General features: G+C 37.9%; 1 protein-coding gene across 1 annotated transcript in view; it reads right to left on the reverse strand.

The window, feature by feature from the left end:
* Positions 1-1,868: 1,868 nt before the first annotated feature.
* CORIN (corin, serine peptidase) overlaps positions 1,869-18,592 on the reverse strand; it is a 282,039-nt gene continuing 265,315 nt past the window's right edge. The window contains exons 20-22 of the mRNA XM_037828932.1: positions 8,544-8,815; positions 6,159-6,292; positions 1,869-2,173 (exon numbers count right to left, since the gene is read on the reverse strand). Of these exons, the coding sequence (XP_037684860.1) occupies positions 1,991-2,173; positions 6,159-6,292; positions 8,544-8,815 (589 nt within the window). The 3' untranslated portion in view covers positions 1,869-1,990. The remainder of the gene's footprint in view (positions 2,174-6,158; positions 6,293-8,543; positions 8,816-18,592) is intronic.

Below are 18,592 nucleotides of genomic sequence, written 5' to 3' on the forward strand. Positions count from 1 at the left end.
ACCTTTTGGGTATAATTTTACCCCAAAAGATTTGTAAAGGATTTGAATCCAGTTACCAAAGTGCATTCTGGATATCAAAGACCAGTGTACTCTTACCAGGTGCTAAAGTTCTCACTGGCCACCCAGTGGGCAAGCTGAGACTATTAACAACTTCTAATTTCAGACTAATCAAAGAACCACCTGCCATCTAAAATAAGACACCATCTTCCTGTGAGAGTGAGGTATGATAGGTAAATTTTGATTGGTGGAAGACTGGGCGCCAACCCTACCCTGCTATTATAGTGGCAGAGGCAATTTCCCAGAAATTGCTGTCCATGCACCAAATCCACCAAAAAAGAAAAGATTATACCATTTTATTTGTATTAAGGATTATTGAAAATAAGTACAATATGTACATTTCACTGAACATAAGGTGAGCAAGGCTAAACATTATTACATTAAGTATGTACCTACAACTATAACAAAGCCGGCATTTGTTCTTTTATTAAGCTTTTATACAACTGTGATCACAATTCAGTTGCTGAATTTCACACTTTCAATAGGTAATACAAACCACAGGACCAGAATCAATAACATGGAAAGTTTTAAGACAAGCTTTTGAACTTCAAATATGTGAAAACATAGAAAAAGAGTATAAAAATACATATATAAAACTTCAGGTAGTCTATCTGTGGAATGCTGAGGCAGTGCACATTGCTGATGGAAGTTAGTAGGGAATCCTACTTGTTCAAAAGGCATTTGGATGTTGCAAAATGGATGCCCGACCAATTAAATTAGGTATATGTGAAGATTTGTGTTTTGAAGCTTTTTAGTGGAGGAAACTACTTTAACCACTAATTGCTTCAAAAATTGATGTGCGTAAAGTGGCCTAGTGCTTAAAAGCAATTTTAAAATTTTGTTTTAATTACCAATTAGAAAAAATGGCAACACCAGATATTAAACATTTTTCAGGGAAATTACAAAATATTTTACTCCATGCAAAGTTTGACAGTGCTTTGAGATACATTTCTGTGACTTTATTAGTGTGGGTGAGCACAAGAAAACTAGAAAATACCGAAACGGGGATGAGGCATACAATTTCATTATTTTTAAAAAATTATTGCATATCTGCGCTCTAAAGTTCTCCTTTGGCAAAGTTTAATCTCCATTCCATTGTGATATAGGTCAACAGAGCAAAATATTTCCCATGAACACTGACCTAGTTGTTGAACTCTCAATCAGCAAATGCTATACACTTAACAAAGCCCAGCTACAGGGAAAGTCCTACAGAGACTTTTCTTTAAAGTAATTTGGAATTACAACCTTGATTAAAATCCAGAATGGGCAGGCCTGTAACACCAGTGTTAATACTGATATCTGAAGAATGTTGTGCTCAATTTGCCTCCCTATTTCAGCTGCCCCAAAGAATGCTACTGATTTTTTACCTCTGAATGACTTTCATAAATTCTCAGAATTCTGCAAACTTTAAAAGGATCAGTAAATAATATAAGCATGTAAATAATCTTGGCTTCTAATAAGTCAAAGCAGGTCTCCAATGTTAATAAATTAAATTTGCCATTATGCTATTGTGCTTGAGAAACAGCAGCTGACAGACATTAGTCCGCCTGGATCTCAAGGTCCTTTACGTGATAGAGAGAAAGGGAACTTTCTGTAACCTGTTACATTAGTGCCTTCATGATTTTAAATCTCTTCCAGCGTTCATAATTCCATGCTACAGTCAAGGTTGGGCTTGGCAAAGAAACAATAGCAGCTTTGCTTTTTTTTTTTTTTTTAAAGCCTTTCATTGAACTTCAAGTAAGAGTAAAATAAGGTTTTAAAAGGTTAAATAAAACTAAACCAAAACAAACATGAATATTTGCAGTGCACTGTCAAGCATTCCTCCCCCTGAAAAGTGCTTCTGTATAGCTGCTCTCTGTAGGAAGCTTTCCACAGTTAAGAAGGCCATTTTCTTTGAATATAGCTCGGTAAAAGTCTGGGGTCATCTTTGGAATTAGTTTAGGAAAAAGGTATGGATGTATATTTGTCTTTCAATCCATTTGACGAAGTATGACACATTGCTGTAAACTCCAGGCCCCAGGACTTTGGAAAAGCAGACAGAGCCCCATGAAGTTAAACCAAATAATGTCCACTGTCCTCCAGGTTGTTCACAAACAAGAGGCCCACCGCTGTCACCCTGCAATGAACAGCAAAGGACATTTGTCACTGATATTTCAGAGCGCTAATGGTATCCATGTTATCTGGAAGGTACAATAAAGCCAAACCCAATTAACCAACTCCTTGGAAATTTTCAGCAAAGCCTTCATTGTTGGCCTGTGGAGGGAGCATGCTTTCCACTGTATAAATGGAATTTTCAAATGAACATCTTAAACAATGATTTTTAAAAGGATGGATGTGGCTTTAAGAAGGGACAATGTTTTCTTCTCTCCATGAAATCAGAAGACATTTTTCATTTATTTCCTGACCTTGTCAAAATATGCCATAAAAAAAAGTTTCAGAACTGACTATTTCATAATTGACCACTTTCCCTAAGTTTGATCCATCTTATAAATGTAGAAAGTCCCTAAAATGAAGACAAGATTTTTTTCTCCCAAAACAATACTAGAAAAATGTTCTAAAATAACTCTCTACTTTTGAGATTTTTTTCCATGTGGATGAATACATTAAGTATAGCCCATTTTGGGGGATACTGCATTTCTTAATAGTTCTTATGACTTTTCAACTAGCATATTTGAATAAGAAATACCACTTAAGGTATTACATTAAGGTATTTTGTTGACTAATAGCCCATATTTTATTTCATATAAAGAGAGATTTTCATTCTTGATATTTAAGCTTAGGTATTGCCATTGAGTTTTATTCAGTTCTTTTCCCCAAATATGAATAACATAAATATGGCATTGCAGACAATAATATTCACTACATCTGAAAAGAGTAGATTCGAGAGATCTATTCTGTACTGCCTCAAAAGAGAAGGGATGATGACCTAGGAAATAAGGAAGTAATTATTTGAATTCATTGTGGAAAGTTCCAAATCCCCCAATGGCCTACAAGAATTTCACACTCAGAAGTATGTCTATGATATCTGTGGTCTCAGTTGTCAATGTTGGGGATTAATACCAATTATGTTTATTGGTGTTTCTCTAAACACTTTCCATGTATTAGCTCTATTTATTCTTCAAAAAATACTTATGCATTGATAGTAGTAGGAGAAGGAGTAGTAATATATCCATTTTGCAAATAATGAAACCTGAAGCATAGATTAAAAAGCTTGTTCAGTGGCAGAATGACGATTGAGCCCATGCAGTCTGGTGCAAGCGTTGGACTCTATCACTTCTAGGCTATCCTGCTTCTTAAGAATGTTAGTGATTATTAGTGCTATGAAAGCAAAATTGAATTCTTGACCATGATCTATACTTTTGTGGAAATAGGGATCTTTACATTTATAACTTTCCAATGTCCTAAGCCTAAATAATAAGCATATACCTTGCAAGGAGTTGAATAAATTATTCCACCTGAAATCCTAATTGAAATTTTTTTAAGAAGCAAAATTTATTGGAACATTCTTATACATATTTCCCCAAAATTTTTTCTACCCTTATACAGTATGAAAGAAAAGTTAACAGCCTCAGTTATTTATACTGATCTATTTATTATGCCAGGGAATGATTAAAATAGAACCTGTTTAGAGGTCAGAAAATCAGCTAAATAATTATTTGGCATCAACTCTTTGCACAGTTCTGTGCTAGGGTCTATAGTAGCTGAAAGTCTGTTTGGAGAACAAGAATAATTTTATAAGAAAGCAAAATCTAAGGGTTATAAATAGGACTTCAAAGGAATGTGCAGTTAATTCCAGGTGAAGAAGAAGAAAAAAAAATTCCTTACTAAGATGTGGGTTTTGAGCTAGGCCTTGTAAGGCAGGTGGGCATTTGTCAGGTTTGAAACAAGAAGTGGAAAGGAAGCAATTCAAAATGAAAGGGAGAACACAGGTGGGTTTTTTTGTTTTGTTTGGTTTAGTTTGGTTTGGTTTGGTTTGGTTCTGTCTTTTGGTCCTCCTACATTTTGTGATATTGGACTCTGGCCAAAGTTTATGTTTGGCCTCAGTTGTGAGCCTTATGATTTACAGACTCTAATTGAAGGATCCACAGTTTCCAACGTGTCTCGTTAATGCAATTAAGGAAAATAATGTATCTTGTCATAGAAGGTCTGGTGTAGTCTTGTTCCAGACCTAGTAAAAAGTAGCATTTGCTTTTCTGTATTGTGGTGTCTTTGTTTTTGTTTTTAATTTTCCACCTGGGGTTGGGTTAGAGAACAGCTGGTATGCATTTTAAGATACCCACAAGGGCTGAATTCCCACCACTAAAGAAGTTGGTGGACCCTGTTTCCTGTTAGACATGCTTGAACCTTCACCTCCCTTTCAAAGAATCACCTCCCTTTCTCCTCCTAATCAATTACCAAGAGATGATCTTGAACATGTGCCAGGAGGCCCTAGTTATTGGTAGACCTCCCAATGATGTTGGGGAAAGGAAAAACGCAGTCACATCAATCATTGCTACTAGGATAGTGTAGTGGCTGAACACTCGGGCCCCGAAGGCAGACTGGGCACATATCCTCTCTCAACCACCTTCATGCTGGGTGATCGGGGGAGAGTTACTTAACTTCTCTGGTCCCTCATTTTCCTGATGACTGAAATAGGGAAAACAACGATACTGCCCTGTGGGAGATTTGAGGATTAGATGCATTAATATAAAGCATTATGAAGACAGCCTGGAACACAGTAAACACTCAACTGATAGATATTAATGTTAATATAAATATATTCATTGAGTGTCTAAAAATGTGCCAGGTATTACATGAATATGTGAAAGATAGGGGCTTTCACATATATTGATTCATTTAATCTTCAAAAACCCTACAAATTAGACGGACTTAACCCTGAATTCCTCATGAGAAAACTCTCCAGAGGAGTTTGATAACTTCCTCAAGTCACACTGTACTTATAAGAAGAGATGGGATCCAACCCAGATCTTTCAGACTACAAATCTTGTGCTTGAGGCCCCATGCCATGCTTCCTCCTTAAACCCATTTTCTTTGCTTAGGAAATCAAACCTGAGCCTCTTGCACAGAAGGCAAGGATTCCTCTACCACTGTCCACCACTGCTGGAGGACTTTGGCCATGAGGCTGAAAGGACAGTGGCCCCTCAGTGAAACTCCAAGGAAGCCATTCTCTCTCCTTCTTTCCCATGACAGCTTTCTAAGGAATCATGTCTGGACTGTTGGCAAACCCCTGATTTACCCATTCTAAAATGAGCCATTGAAAATGTTTATTTAATTATGTTGGGCAATGTCATAACATTGTAGTTTCTCTTCTTTAACTCTCAAATGTGGGGGGCAATTTGATCTGCTTCTGAGAAGTGGTATAACAAAAGTGCTTCATAGAAATATAGTATAATAATTGTCTTTCTCTCTGTGTTATAAGCTTCCTTGTGTTTTTGTACCTTTTTATCCCTCCCTGGGAGCCAGTCCAGCATGATATTCAAAGATTGTTTACGAAGTAAAATAAAAATGCTTCCCTGCATTGCTAGATGAGCATGTTCTGTGAAATCTTGCAACCAGGGATCCTGAGTATCAAAAGGCTGTGTTCAGTGACATTTCAGGGCATGCTGGCAATCAACTGAGGGCCCGGTCAGTGCCAGTGTGGACACCCTTGAGGCGGACGTAGTCTCGTCACATACCTGGAAGTCTGTGTGAGCGTGTGACTTCAATGCTAATGCCCTGAAGACTGACAGTATCACCTGCTGCCCCCGGCTTCCTGGGGCAGATTGACTGGATCTGTGGTTACCATCAGCTCCTCTCAGAGCCCCATTTGTGCTGGCAACCGAAATGATAGAGATGGATCCAAACGTCATTCTTCCCCCCTGCTGCTGACCAAGGGTGCTGTTCCCCCGCAGGAGAAGAGAAAGCTGAAGGCAACCCCAGTGACGAGCACAGGAGTAATTATGGGGATCACCCAGACACTGGGTGAATAATTAAACAACTGGTAATAAATCATGTTCAATAAATGTCCCCAAAGAGCCATACATGAATACTAATGAATTAATATGAACCCACCAAAGTTACTGCTGAACTGAATCTCCCTGGTCACCCAGACAGCAACTTACCATGCACGAGTCCACCGTGCCAGACTCATAGCCAGCACAGACCATCCGGGCCGTGATGGTCTTCATGTCAAAGTAGGACTGGCACTGTTCCAGAGAAATGATGCGGACTTCTCCCTCTTGCAGCTTAAAAGGCACTGGATTTAAAAAAAAAAAAAAAAAGTGAAAAATATAAATGTTGGTAAAACTACTCAAAAATTGAGGTTGGTCAAATATTAAATGATTACATTTTCATACTAAGAGAATCATATTCCTTACTTAAAATGCCATTTCAAAGACAAGGGCTTCTTTGGAATCAGAACTTTCCAGTTAGAAGTGTTCATGGCAATAATCTAGTGAAATCCCTTTATTTAATTAGGAAATCAAGGTATAGATTCATTAGTAATGTGGCTAAGTAACTCGGCTGTCCTCCACCCCCCCTTATTATAGGCTGTCACAAAACAACAGCTACTACAAAGAAAAGAGGAAAGATGAAGCTATGCTCTAGGTAGGAGGCGTCCAGCTCAGTGTCTGCTCAGCATGTTGGTCTTCCTTTGCTAGAGTACCAAATATCTGCTAAATCTAACAAGGGAAACTTATCCCTATTCTTAGTGAAGAAAATATGTCTCACCATGTGCTACAGCTGCCATTGTTTGATGTAAGAATCTATAATCCTAGGGAATATGACAAAGAGAAGTCGAAACAGATAAAGCCATCCCTTGGTGCCAACAGAGAAAATATGTGAATTCTATCTTGCTTGAAAGTTCTCACAGCATAACAATGGACTTCTTGAAGCAAGACAGCATGAATCTTCTGCTGTGTAGCCATGCTACAAAATTATACACACTGCTCTACTTTTAGACAGTGATGCTGAAGCAGTGTGTGTGTGTGTGTGTGTGTGTGTGTGTGTGTGTGTGTGTATATGTACAGGACACCTTATTGAAAAAAAGAATCATTTTTGGAAAAATCAATGTGATGCAGACAATGAAAGTTTCAAGAGTTGTCAAAAGAATGGCAACAAGAACATTAGCCAACATAGATTTGGTACTAGCTGTAGGCACCCTTGTTTGGCATTTCCTGAGAATTACTGCCTTTAATTTTAACGACAATCCTGAGAATCAGATAGTTGCTATTGTTTTTCCCTTTTTATAGATGAAATGACTGAGAATCAGTTATTAGTTAAATAATTATTTGTTCTTGTTAATAACTAATTGCTAGACACTTTATGTCTAGCAAGCGGTGCAGAGTCAATCAGATCTTTCTGACTGAATTCAGACCTTTACTGTACATCACAATCATTCTTGCTCACAGCTGGTCTGTTTCAACCCAAGAATCCAAACCCAAAATTGCATATGCGGTCTGTTCAGTATGTTTCACTATTGATCTGAGTTTGTTATGAATATTGTGGTAGAGTACAAGTACACACAATAGATTCTTCTCTTACATCATACTGCAGTACTAATTATAGCTTTTAAAAACCAAGCTGCACAGGAATGGTGACATTATATACCTGACATTGTCTTCAAAGTTCTAATACATGTGAACTTCAGAAGTCATCAGCTTAATCATATAGGAAAGAAACTCAATTTAGCTCAAAACTTATCTGACTAAATTTCAAGATTAAAAAAAAAATGGTCCTTCAAATTGGCAGTTCCTAAGGTTGATAACAGGACGCCAATATTCATCATCATTCTCAGGAGTAATCGCCTTCCATTTGATGTAGTCAGACTGGACAGCACTTGCAGTTAAAGAAAATGTTTCACTGATTAAATTCTTATTCTACACTTCTCATACACCAAGATGAATGAAAGATTCCATAATGAGTGCTGAGAGTGTAAGTAGTGCAAAATTTTAATACGTTTTATAGAACATGTTCAAATAATGTTCAAATAATTGAGGACCAAACTATTTTAATCAATTTAAATAGGTAAATTAAAAAATCAATTTTCTTTCTAAAAGGACTTAGAGGTTATGTTACAGATGTGGGAAAGACCAAATCATAACACATAATTGGAAATGTGACCTTGTGGCTTGACTGCAGAAGTGGAACCACTAGAGTGACTTTGTCTGCAGACAGCCTAAATCACTGATGGAAGCAATCCAAGGGAGGCAATGACAGATAGGTCTCCTCTTGCATGGCAACTCTGAAACATTGGTAGTTGCTCCCGGGAGAAAGATTCCAAGGAGTGGAGAAGGATTTTTTGATGTTGCATCTGTAAGTGCTGTGGTAGATTAGTGAGGTCTACAAATTGCATGGAAGTGACAGTGTGACAGATATGCCAAGTAGTTACCATTTGTGGCTCTACTTTTATAAATGAAAAGGTGGGATTATGGCCAAAGGCTAAGAAGTAATGCAGTATTCTTTAATTACAAGCTGAAAGGCAAACGCTCTTGAGGATCCTGGCTTACTTTTGTTGCCCATGTGCCCCCAGCCTGTGATATAGCAGTAGGTATCAGGTTCTACCATCTGTCCCATGCTGGGTAAGCAGACAGGCCGGACATAGCTTGTCTCATTGATGTCTTCGCTTAGCTCGACTATGCTGATGTCATAGTCCACCACTGCCCGGCTGTAGCGAGGGTGCAGGATGATGGTCTTCACAGCAAGTGTCTGCATGAACATCGACGGGTGGTCTAGATTGTTGATGCCAAGCACCACTTTCCAAACAGCAGCATTTTCTCTCCTAAAATAACATTCCCAGAGCTATTGGCACCTTAAACTCAGATTTATCTTTTAATATTCACTTTTTTTAAAATTCAGTTTTATTGAGATATATTCACATACCATACAATCATCCATGGTGTACAATCAACTGTTCACAGTACCATCTTATAGTTGTGCATTCATCACCCCAATCTATTTTTGAACATTTTCCTTACACCAGAATCAGAATCAGAATAAAAAACAAAAATAAAAAAAGAACACCTAAATCATCCCCCCCCCGCCATCCCACCCTATTTTTCATTTAGGTTTTGTCCTCATTTTTCTACTCATCCATCCATACACTGGATAAAGGGAGTGCCATCCACAGGGTTTTCACAATCACACTGTCACCCCTTGTAAGCTACATTGTTATACAATTGTCTTCAAGAGTCAAGGCTACTGGGCTGGAGTTTGGTAGTTTCAGGTATTTACTTCTAGCTATTCCAATATTCACTTTTTAAAGCATTTTATTTCTGTAAACATTGGCTATTTCCTTGCCCACCTCCCAATGTATTCAAATAAGAAGCATTTGTATAACCGTTTGAGTGATTAGTAAATAAGTGTTATTGTGGAAAGCAAAGTTCATGATTCTTGAGTGCAGCTATTCTTGAAAATAAAATGTTCATTTTTAAAGACAGGCAGGATAGTTGTTTGCTTAATTGGGAAAAAAGGGAGAGGTAATGAAACGATATGAGGAAGAGATATAAGACAAGAGGAAAAATGAAAAAGAAGAAGAAAAACCAAGGCTGAGATATCCTTCCATGGAGGAGTAAGTCCCTGGGAGAACTGTCAAGTTTTCAGGAAAACTTTCTGAAAATTTCAAGCCAACAGCTTACGAAGATCACTCACAACCTCCAAGTTTCCAAATCCAATGATCAACATGGCCTCCATTGTTTTTAAAACTTGACAGCAATATAATCAATTCCCACCTTAAAACATTTTCCTCACTTGGCTTCTAAGATAAGCTCTGCTCCACACATCTCTTCAATCACATGGGCCACTCCTTCTGCTCTCAGCATTTGTGTTGGAGTGCCCCAGGTCTCTATCCTAAACCCACTCATCTCTTTGATGACAGCATTTAGTCCAATGGCTTTAAATACCTGTAGCCTTTTGACTTCAAAATGTGTATCTTTCAGCTCTATCCTCTCCCTGAGCTGTAGCTGTGTATGTCCAAATATCTATTCAACTTACTCACTTGAATGAGTAAGATTTATTGAATGCTTACCATGCACCTGGCAATGTTCTAGACATTTAAATTCATTTTCCAGTTACTTAATACTTCTAACCACCCTATGGGGTAGATGCTGTTTTAATCCCCCATCTTACAGATAAGTAAACAAAAGCACAAAGAGAGTAAGCCCTTGGCTGTGCTCACAGAGCTAGTAAGTGGGGAAAATGAGATTCAAACTCAGACAACCAGGTTCCATAGACTGATTCTAAAACACTGGACAGTCCATTACTTTCCAATATCCAAACAGACTGTTTTGTTCCCCTTTTCTCTCCTCCACAAACTTACAAGCTTACCCCTGCTCTAATGTGCCCAACAGTTACCAATTGAATCTTCTCTTTCTCTTACACCAAACATTTAATTCATCCGCATCTTCACCACCCTACTTTGAAGTATATCCTGAATTTTGCCATTTCTCCCTCCTCTGCTACTAAAACCCTAATCCAACACACTCTCATTTACTTGGACCACTGCAACAGCCTCCCGAATGATGGCCCTTCTACTCTTAGCCCCTTTAACCCATTTTTCCTCACAGCAGTCAGAGTAATCTTTTTAAAAATAAAGTTAGACCAAGTCCATGCCAAGCTCATAATCCTCCAATTTCTTTGTATAACACTAGAAACAAATTCCAGACTCCTAACCATGACCTGCAAGGCCCCACATGATCTGTTCCCTTCCAACCCCAAGGACTGTCTTCTATTTCTTGAACATGATAAGGACATCCTCAAATCCTGGGCTTTTCTCTTGCTGTTCTCTCAGCCCTCACATGGTTCCCATCTTTACTCCTTTTCTTTTTCCAGATGTCAGCCCAAGCATCACCTCTTAAGAGCTGCCCTTCATAGTCAAACTGTCTAACCCTTACTCTAACCCCATCACTCTCTACTCTTGACCCTGCTTTACTATTATTTTTACTCATTGCAGTCATCTGACAGTGATATATCTATTTATCTATTATCTCTCTCCCCACTAGAATGTAAGGTCTGTGAGGGCAGGGACTTTGCTTATCTCTTTCACTGCTATGTTCACTGGTTCTCAATAAGCATTTGTTTAACGTTGGTTCAAAGGATATCATTTTAAAACACTTACTCGTAGCAGACTCTGATAGCCCAGGCAACATCTATTCTTCCCTGATTCCTCCATAGCCTACCCTGTTCTGATCCCCTCCTCTTCCAGAGTGGGTCAGGATCAAAGGCATGGGCATTCATTGGACCATAGTGTTGGGCAAACTCTCATTGTGGTCACTCTCCCAGCTCTCACGTGGTTCCCACCCTTACTTTGACCTCCACAGACACTCTCTTACAACTCTTCTCACTTCGGTGCTGCCCAGCCTTAAGGAAGACTAAAGTAGGTAGAGTTGACCAGCTGGACCAGTCATTTTTCAACCCTGGTGGAACATCAGAATCATCTGGAGAGCTTTTAAAATACCAATTCTCTGGGAATCATTCTGCATCAATTGAAAAAGAACCTCTCGGTCCACGACCTGGAAATCAGTAACTTTTTTTTCTTTGTTTAAAATTTTTATTGTGGTAACATGTATACAATGGAAAATTTCACATTTTAACCACTTTCAAGTGTAAATTCATTGGTATCAGATACATTCACAATGTTATGCTACTATCATCACCATCCATTAACAAAATATGTCCATCACCCCAAAAAAATTCCAAATTAAGCATTAACATTCCATCTCTCCGCCACCCATTCTGCCCCTGGTAACCTGTAATCTACTTTCTGTCTCCGTGAATTTGCATATTCTAGGTATTTTATACAAGTGAAATCATATAATATTTGTCCCTTTTGGTCTGGATGATTTCACTCAACATGATGTGTCCAAGGTTCATGAATGTTGTAGCATGTATCAGAAATTCATTCTTTTTTAAGGCTGACTAATTATGAAGCAGTATTATTAAAAGCTCCCCAGGGAGCCTCAGACAAAAACCCACCTTTCCCTTCTTTCCTTGATAGTCCTTTCTTCTCTACCAGCAAAGCAAAGATTCTAAGGGCTGAGATTTCAGGAGGGTTAGAAAAGCACTCAACCTGTTTTTAGCACTGTTGGATATTTGGGAGAGACTCTACTAAAAGATGCCTCTACACAGTCCAGCCCATCTCCCTATCTCACTGTCTGTGTAGTGTGCAAGAGCATCCTAGAAATAACAAGTGTACATTTGCCTGGCCTTGTCCACCTCCTTGCCCTCCTCAAGAACCCTGGGGAGAAAAGTTACAGTAGAAAAGGATTTAGGACTTTAGGATACTAGGTCTCCAGACAAATATGATTACCCAGACCCCAACATACATTCTGTCCATTCTCCATTCTAAAAAAATATTAAAAATAATTTCAGAGCTATTAAAAAGAGCAACTGATATCATTAACTGAATCTATTTTTCTATCTAACGCAATTTCTCTATGCCAAGCATTGTGCTAGGAATTATACTATTAAGCAAGAAAAACATGACCCCCACCCCCACAAACTTTAAAATTGAATGAAGATGGACAATTAAAGAAACAATTATAATAAAGTGTATAAAGTGCTATCTTATGAGCATTAAAAGGCAATATAATGCCTTTCTGTCTCTTTCTTTTCATTTTCTGCCTTCCTTCCTTCCTTCTCTCCTTCTTTCCTGCCTTTCTTCCTTCCTTCTTTTTTTTCTTTCCTTCTCCCTTTGTCCCTTCATTCTTTCCCTCCTTCCTCACTTCTTTCCTTCCTTTTTTTCTTAATCTAGGAGGAGTAATTGCATACCCATTTGAGATATTCAGTATTCACTTGAGATCCTATTGTTTCAGACATCTGAAACTGAGTAATAATTTACCACGAATCTCTGCCTATTTAATAGTTTCATCCCCTTGAATCAGAGCTGAAAAATGTTGGTTGTGTCAAACACTCAGCCACCTGCTTAAATCATAAACAGTATTTCAAACAGTTGAATACTCCAAATTATTTTTAATAAAATGGAATAACATAAAAATTCCAGGCTTAATAACTGCATTGGGGTTAATCTAATTCTAAAGATTAAAAAAAGTCAATAAAATTGCTAAACATTATTAACTTGTATCCAGCAGTATCTTGCTACTTAAACTACTATCCTTAGGGCATTAATATTCATAAAAAGAAAAAAAGTACACAGGAAATTCTCATACTTCACTTAGTATGTCAGTGAGGATATTGGTTTTGCCTTTCCTTTTTGTTGTATGATATTAAAAGTAATGAAGCCTCCGTAATGTTTTTTTTTCCCTATGTCTGGCAAAACCCAGGAAAAACAGCAACCTCTTATTTGAAAGGGAAGCCTGAAGTAGGGCAATCACATAGTTGGGATAGAAAGAATGAGTAAGGAATAATGGCAGAAACATCCCCGTCTCTGGGTGAAAGCAAAGAAAGGAAAGAGAATTTCTGACTATGTAAATGCCATGTGATCTAGTATCAGTTCAAAAGCACCCAGTAGAGAATCATATAGGAAAAGGTCATGTTCATGTGTCTATTTTAGTGAAAAAACTAAATTGAGCTACAAACAAAATACCAAATATGTATAGCAGTTGAAAATCTTCAGCCTAAAGGAGACTGCTTCCCATTAAGCTGTCAGACCCCAAAGCAGCAGCAAGAACTAGCACATCCTTCCAGAAGTTGGTGCAAGGATCCTCACAGTATATGAGTGAGGAAGCAGGCCAAGGTGAACCCAGGAGAAAATCCACCAATCACAATGAAAACAGCTAAGGAAGATATTAATATAGACCTTTTTTTTTTTAAATCCTTCTTACTCTAGATGATATTTTGTTACTTGAAATTCACATTTAAGAGCTAATTTATTTTATGTCTGTCCTGCTGTTTTAATAATAAATATACTTTATAGAAAAAAATGAGATAATATGATTTCCACCTACAATTTTTCAATTATCAAGTCTAGAGAGAAAATCCAGCTACTTATATTCCTCAGATGCATTATCCAAGAGAATTTATACAGAATTGCAAATACAATGTCCCTTGACAGAATAATCAGTCACTTCAGTTTGTATGTTGCCACACTCAGCTCTAGTTTGGACATGAACAGGCCACATTTTCACTTAATACAGATAGCCAAGTTTAGAGATTTTTGATCTTATGTTTTCTTAAGAGCACAATATTTTCATTCTTTCACTCTTTCCTATTTTGCTTTGAATATTTTATATTTAATATTTTTCCTTTTTATAAAATTAAAATTAATATTTATAATTAACACTCGCAATAGAAATGCCTCTATTCTACAAGCCTCACCCCAGAAAAAGCATAGTTAAGTGTTGACTTGGAGGTAGTTCAAAGGTTACCAAATCTGCACTAAGTAAGGAAGTATCACAACACTGCATTGTTGCTGCTTTTCTACAGATCTTAGGAACTTCTTATGGATGAGGTTAAAAGTTTTATAATAGGGTGGTCACAATGATAAATGAATGAAGGAGCTGGGTCTCTCAATGAATAGAGACTATTGACCAGAAGCCCCTGCTCATATGGAGACCAGCAACCTCTCAGCTCCAGGTGATTGCTATCAGTGTGACATTTGTTCCATTTGTTCAAGGGAAGCCAAAGTTATCGATTTTATGTAAAGTATCCCCAATTTTAAACGCTGACTAAAAGTTATAAAATGTATACCAGAAATAAAGTAGATTGGCAGCTTGTATTCTCATTAATATACAATCTCTGCTTTACAGTTTGCAAAATATTTTGACACATATTATTTCAAATGATCTCAAACTGTGAGATATAAATATGAACTCATATTCCTTTTCAGAAATGAGAAAGCCATGACTCAGAGTGGATGAGTGGCTCATATAAGGTCACAAAGCTAGTCAGTGATGTTAGATGAGAGAAAGTTTGTCATTCAAACTCCTTCAAATGCCCAGACCACACCCTTTCTATAAAACTTATCTGAAATAAAGAGAAGGCATCAACAAATTGGAGGAATCAGCTACTGACCATAGGAGAAAAACCATACGGAATGGAGGGAGACTCACTGGTGAGTGATATGATGGCAGATGTATGGACTATTGGGAAGATTTGTTTCCTTTACTGAATATCTCTTCCAGATGTGATAGGGAGCTAGCCATCAATGATAAAATTACAGAAAGTGGGTAATCCTAGTATCCCAGGGTCCACAAAAGCAAAAGAAGAGGATAGCAGATCTGTATCTTGGACCTCAGGGAAACAGATTTCAGAATGTTTTGAAAAAATAGCAAATATGGTCATGTATCTAGGGACCCTAACAGCAAGTACAGCTCAACAAAGATGGGAGAGATTAAGTGCCAAATTCTGTTGCTACCATCACAAATGATTGCAATAATTAAGAAAAGAAAGAATCCACTAAAAGTTAAATGTGGCTAATGAGTAGCCCAGAGCTTTGTAACTGGAAAGTCTATCACCAAAGAGTAGTATGAAAGCAAAGCAATTGTCAGGAAGTCTTAGGTGTAGACGGAGCAGAGATTTGTTTTAAATAAATAAATAAAAGCAAGGATAGTACAAATGCCTTCTCAGTGAAATAATGTGCAAGAAAATAAGAAAAGAGGAAAATCATTGTCTGTGGCAGATCATTTAATAGCAGATAAATAAGACAAAGCGAAACTCTTGGGAGCTTCCATTACTCCCAGTTTCTCCACTCAAGGAGAATATCCCCATGAATATCCAGAACATTCATCTATATGATGAAAACATACAGATGCTTAATACATTGAAATGTTAAATTGATGTGGGGCCTAAACATGGGAGAAGTCAGTGAGAGATCACTGACCTTCTGTAGATGAGTTAACATTTCTAGTTCCAGACAAATTGCAGCCTTAGGTATTGAAGGATCTACCAATGTGATTACTGAGAAACACCAAGGAAGGGCTGGCTAGGAGTTAACAAATATTTCTTAAGTGGCTACTGTATGCTATGCTGAAAGAACTAAAAATATAGGGCAGGGAAGACAGACAGAGCTTCATGCCCCCATAGATCTTTCATTCTATTAGACTATATAGTCAAAAATACATATATAAATAAATAAGATAATCTCAGGCACTTAGAAGTGAAAAAACAGGGTAAAGTGATAGAGAGATGACTATAATGAGGGTGGTCACATTAGCTAGGATGGGCAGGGAAGGCCTTTGAGAAAGTGACATTTAAATTCAGACCTGAACAATGGGAAGGAGACAGCTTTGTGACCATATGGGATCCAAAGCTGAAGAAACAGCAAATACAATGGTGCTGAGGCAAGAAAGAGCTTGGAGTATTTCAGAAGCAGAAAGAAGGTTAATATGGTTGGAACCCAATGAGCAATGGGGAGAATAGAGGGAGATACAGTCAAAGAGGTAGGAACAGATCTCAGAAGTCCATGATAAGGAACATAGATTTTATTCTTGTTACTATGGGAAGGCATTGTAGGGTTTTAAGTAGGGAACTGACATGGTCTGTTTACATTTTAGAAAACAGGATAATAGGCAATAAGGGAGAATATTCATAAAGACTAAATAAACTGTTTAAATAGATCATGGCTTGGACTAGAATTATAGAAATGAAGATGGTGAGAGGTGGTTGAGTTCAAGCTATATTTTGGATGATAGCACAAATGTGAAAGGAATTAAGATGACTTCTAGGTTTCTAGGTTTGCAGTATTAGCAAACTGTGGTGGTTAGTTTCATGTGTCAACTTGGCCTGGTGATGGTGCCCAGCTGTCTGGTCAAGCAAGCACTGGCCAACTGTTGCTGCAAGGAAATTTCGTGGACTTAAATCACCAGTGTGTTGATCACACCTGCAGTCGGCCAAAGGGAGTGTCTTCCACCGTGAAAGACGTTAATCTACTCAGTGGAAGACTTTTAGGGGTGATAGCCTCAGTGGACAGAAGAGAGAATTTTCATCTTTACTTCAGCCAGCCAGCCTCTCCTGGGGAATTCATTGAAGACTTTCATCAGAGTGCCAACTTGCAGCCTACTCTATGGAATTTGGACTCATGTATCCCCACAGTTGTGTGAGACACCTTTATAAAATCTCCTACTGTCTACAAATATATTCTGTTGGTTCTGTTTCACTAGAGAACCCTAACTAATACAGAAACCAATGGATAATAATGTCTTTTACTCAGATGGGGAACGATTTGTGAGACACACATTTGATCAGTGGGGGAGCCGGGGAATCAATAGCTTTGTTTTGGCCAAGTAAAGTAGGATGTTTAGTGTCCATTCAAATGGACAGCTCATCCAAGCAGGAAGATATAAATGTTGAAGCTACTGGGTGATGTTGTAGTTGGGGACAAATCTGGGTTGGGATGGAGACATAGATTCGACATTAATGAACAAATAATACTTAAAATAGTGTGACTAGATGAGTCAGTATAGAAGGATAAAAAGGCCAAGGATTGGGCCCTGAAGCACTAAAGTATTCAGTGGCCTAGCAAAGAGAAACTTGGAAAAGAAAAAGAGATGGGTAGGTCAACAAAGTGAGAGAGAAGCAAAATGATTTTTTGTTATTTTAGAAGAAAAGTAAAGAAAGTGTTTCAACAAGAATACAAAGATCAAATAGTGGGAAGGTTTCCAGTGAGTTAAAAACCACTAGATTTTGATTGCTGTTAAAAACCTTTGGCTCTAATTCACCATTAGCTTTGGCAAGATGGAAGTCACTGGAAAATTTGATAAGCACCATTTCTGTGCTAACATTGATGACACCCCAATCTGAGCGGGTTGAGAAGAAAATGGGAGGTGGTCAAGTGAAATATTTTAGTTTTATTGTGAATGGTAGCTGAAATGGAGAAATAGATGAAGCGGGAATGTGAAATCAAGAGAACGAGGTTTATGGTTAGTGATGTTAAGACAAATTTGCTGAAGGGAATGATCCTTCAAAAAGGAAGAAATAATTGTTGATACAAAATAGAAATGGCAATTTTAAGAGCAAAATATTTGCAAAGATGAGAGGCGATGTGGTCGGACTTAAACAGTAGCAGAGACCCACCTTCCGTAATAACTCAGAGAAAGGTAGGAAGCAGGTAGTTTTTTGGAACAGTGAAGAGATTAGGCAAAAGATCTAAAAGTATCAGTTTTCTCCATGAAGTATAAAGTGAAGTCAGTGGAGGGGTTGGAAATTTGGGGAGAGAGGACAACAGCAAATAGTTGTCTCTGAGGGTAGAAGAGTGACATGACTGTGAATTTTTAGTAGTAGTGTCCCATAGTGTTCAACATTCATTAGAGATTCATGACCATACATTTGAAATGAGCTCAGTTAGCAGTTGCATGTATGATATTCTCCAGCAATGGTCAGTTGTTTAGGTGCAGATGTAGAGTGCACAGCACAGTTAGGGAGAAATGAGTAAATAAATACAAAATATAAGAAAAAATGCAGGTAGACAGTGGAGCCTAGAAAGATAGTTTAAGCCAACTGTTGGCTACATCCTAGACCCAGATGCTCTCCACTAGAGAGGGAGGGGTGACAGACAGTACTTCCATAGGGGGAGGGCAGTGGGAAGCCTGGGTCAGAGTCACTTAGGGCTTTTTAAAAACATACTTGGTGACTCCTCAGTGATTCTGATAAACAGCATGTCAGG

The sequence above is a fragment of the Choloepus didactylus genome, chromosome 3 (genome assembly GCF_015220235.1).
Source record: "Choloepus didactylus isolate mChoDid1 chromosome 3, mChoDid1.pri, whole genome shotgun sequence".
Taxonomy (NCBI): domain Eukaryota; kingdom Metazoa; phylum Chordata; class Mammalia; order Pilosa; family Megalonychidae; genus Choloepus; species Choloepus didactylus.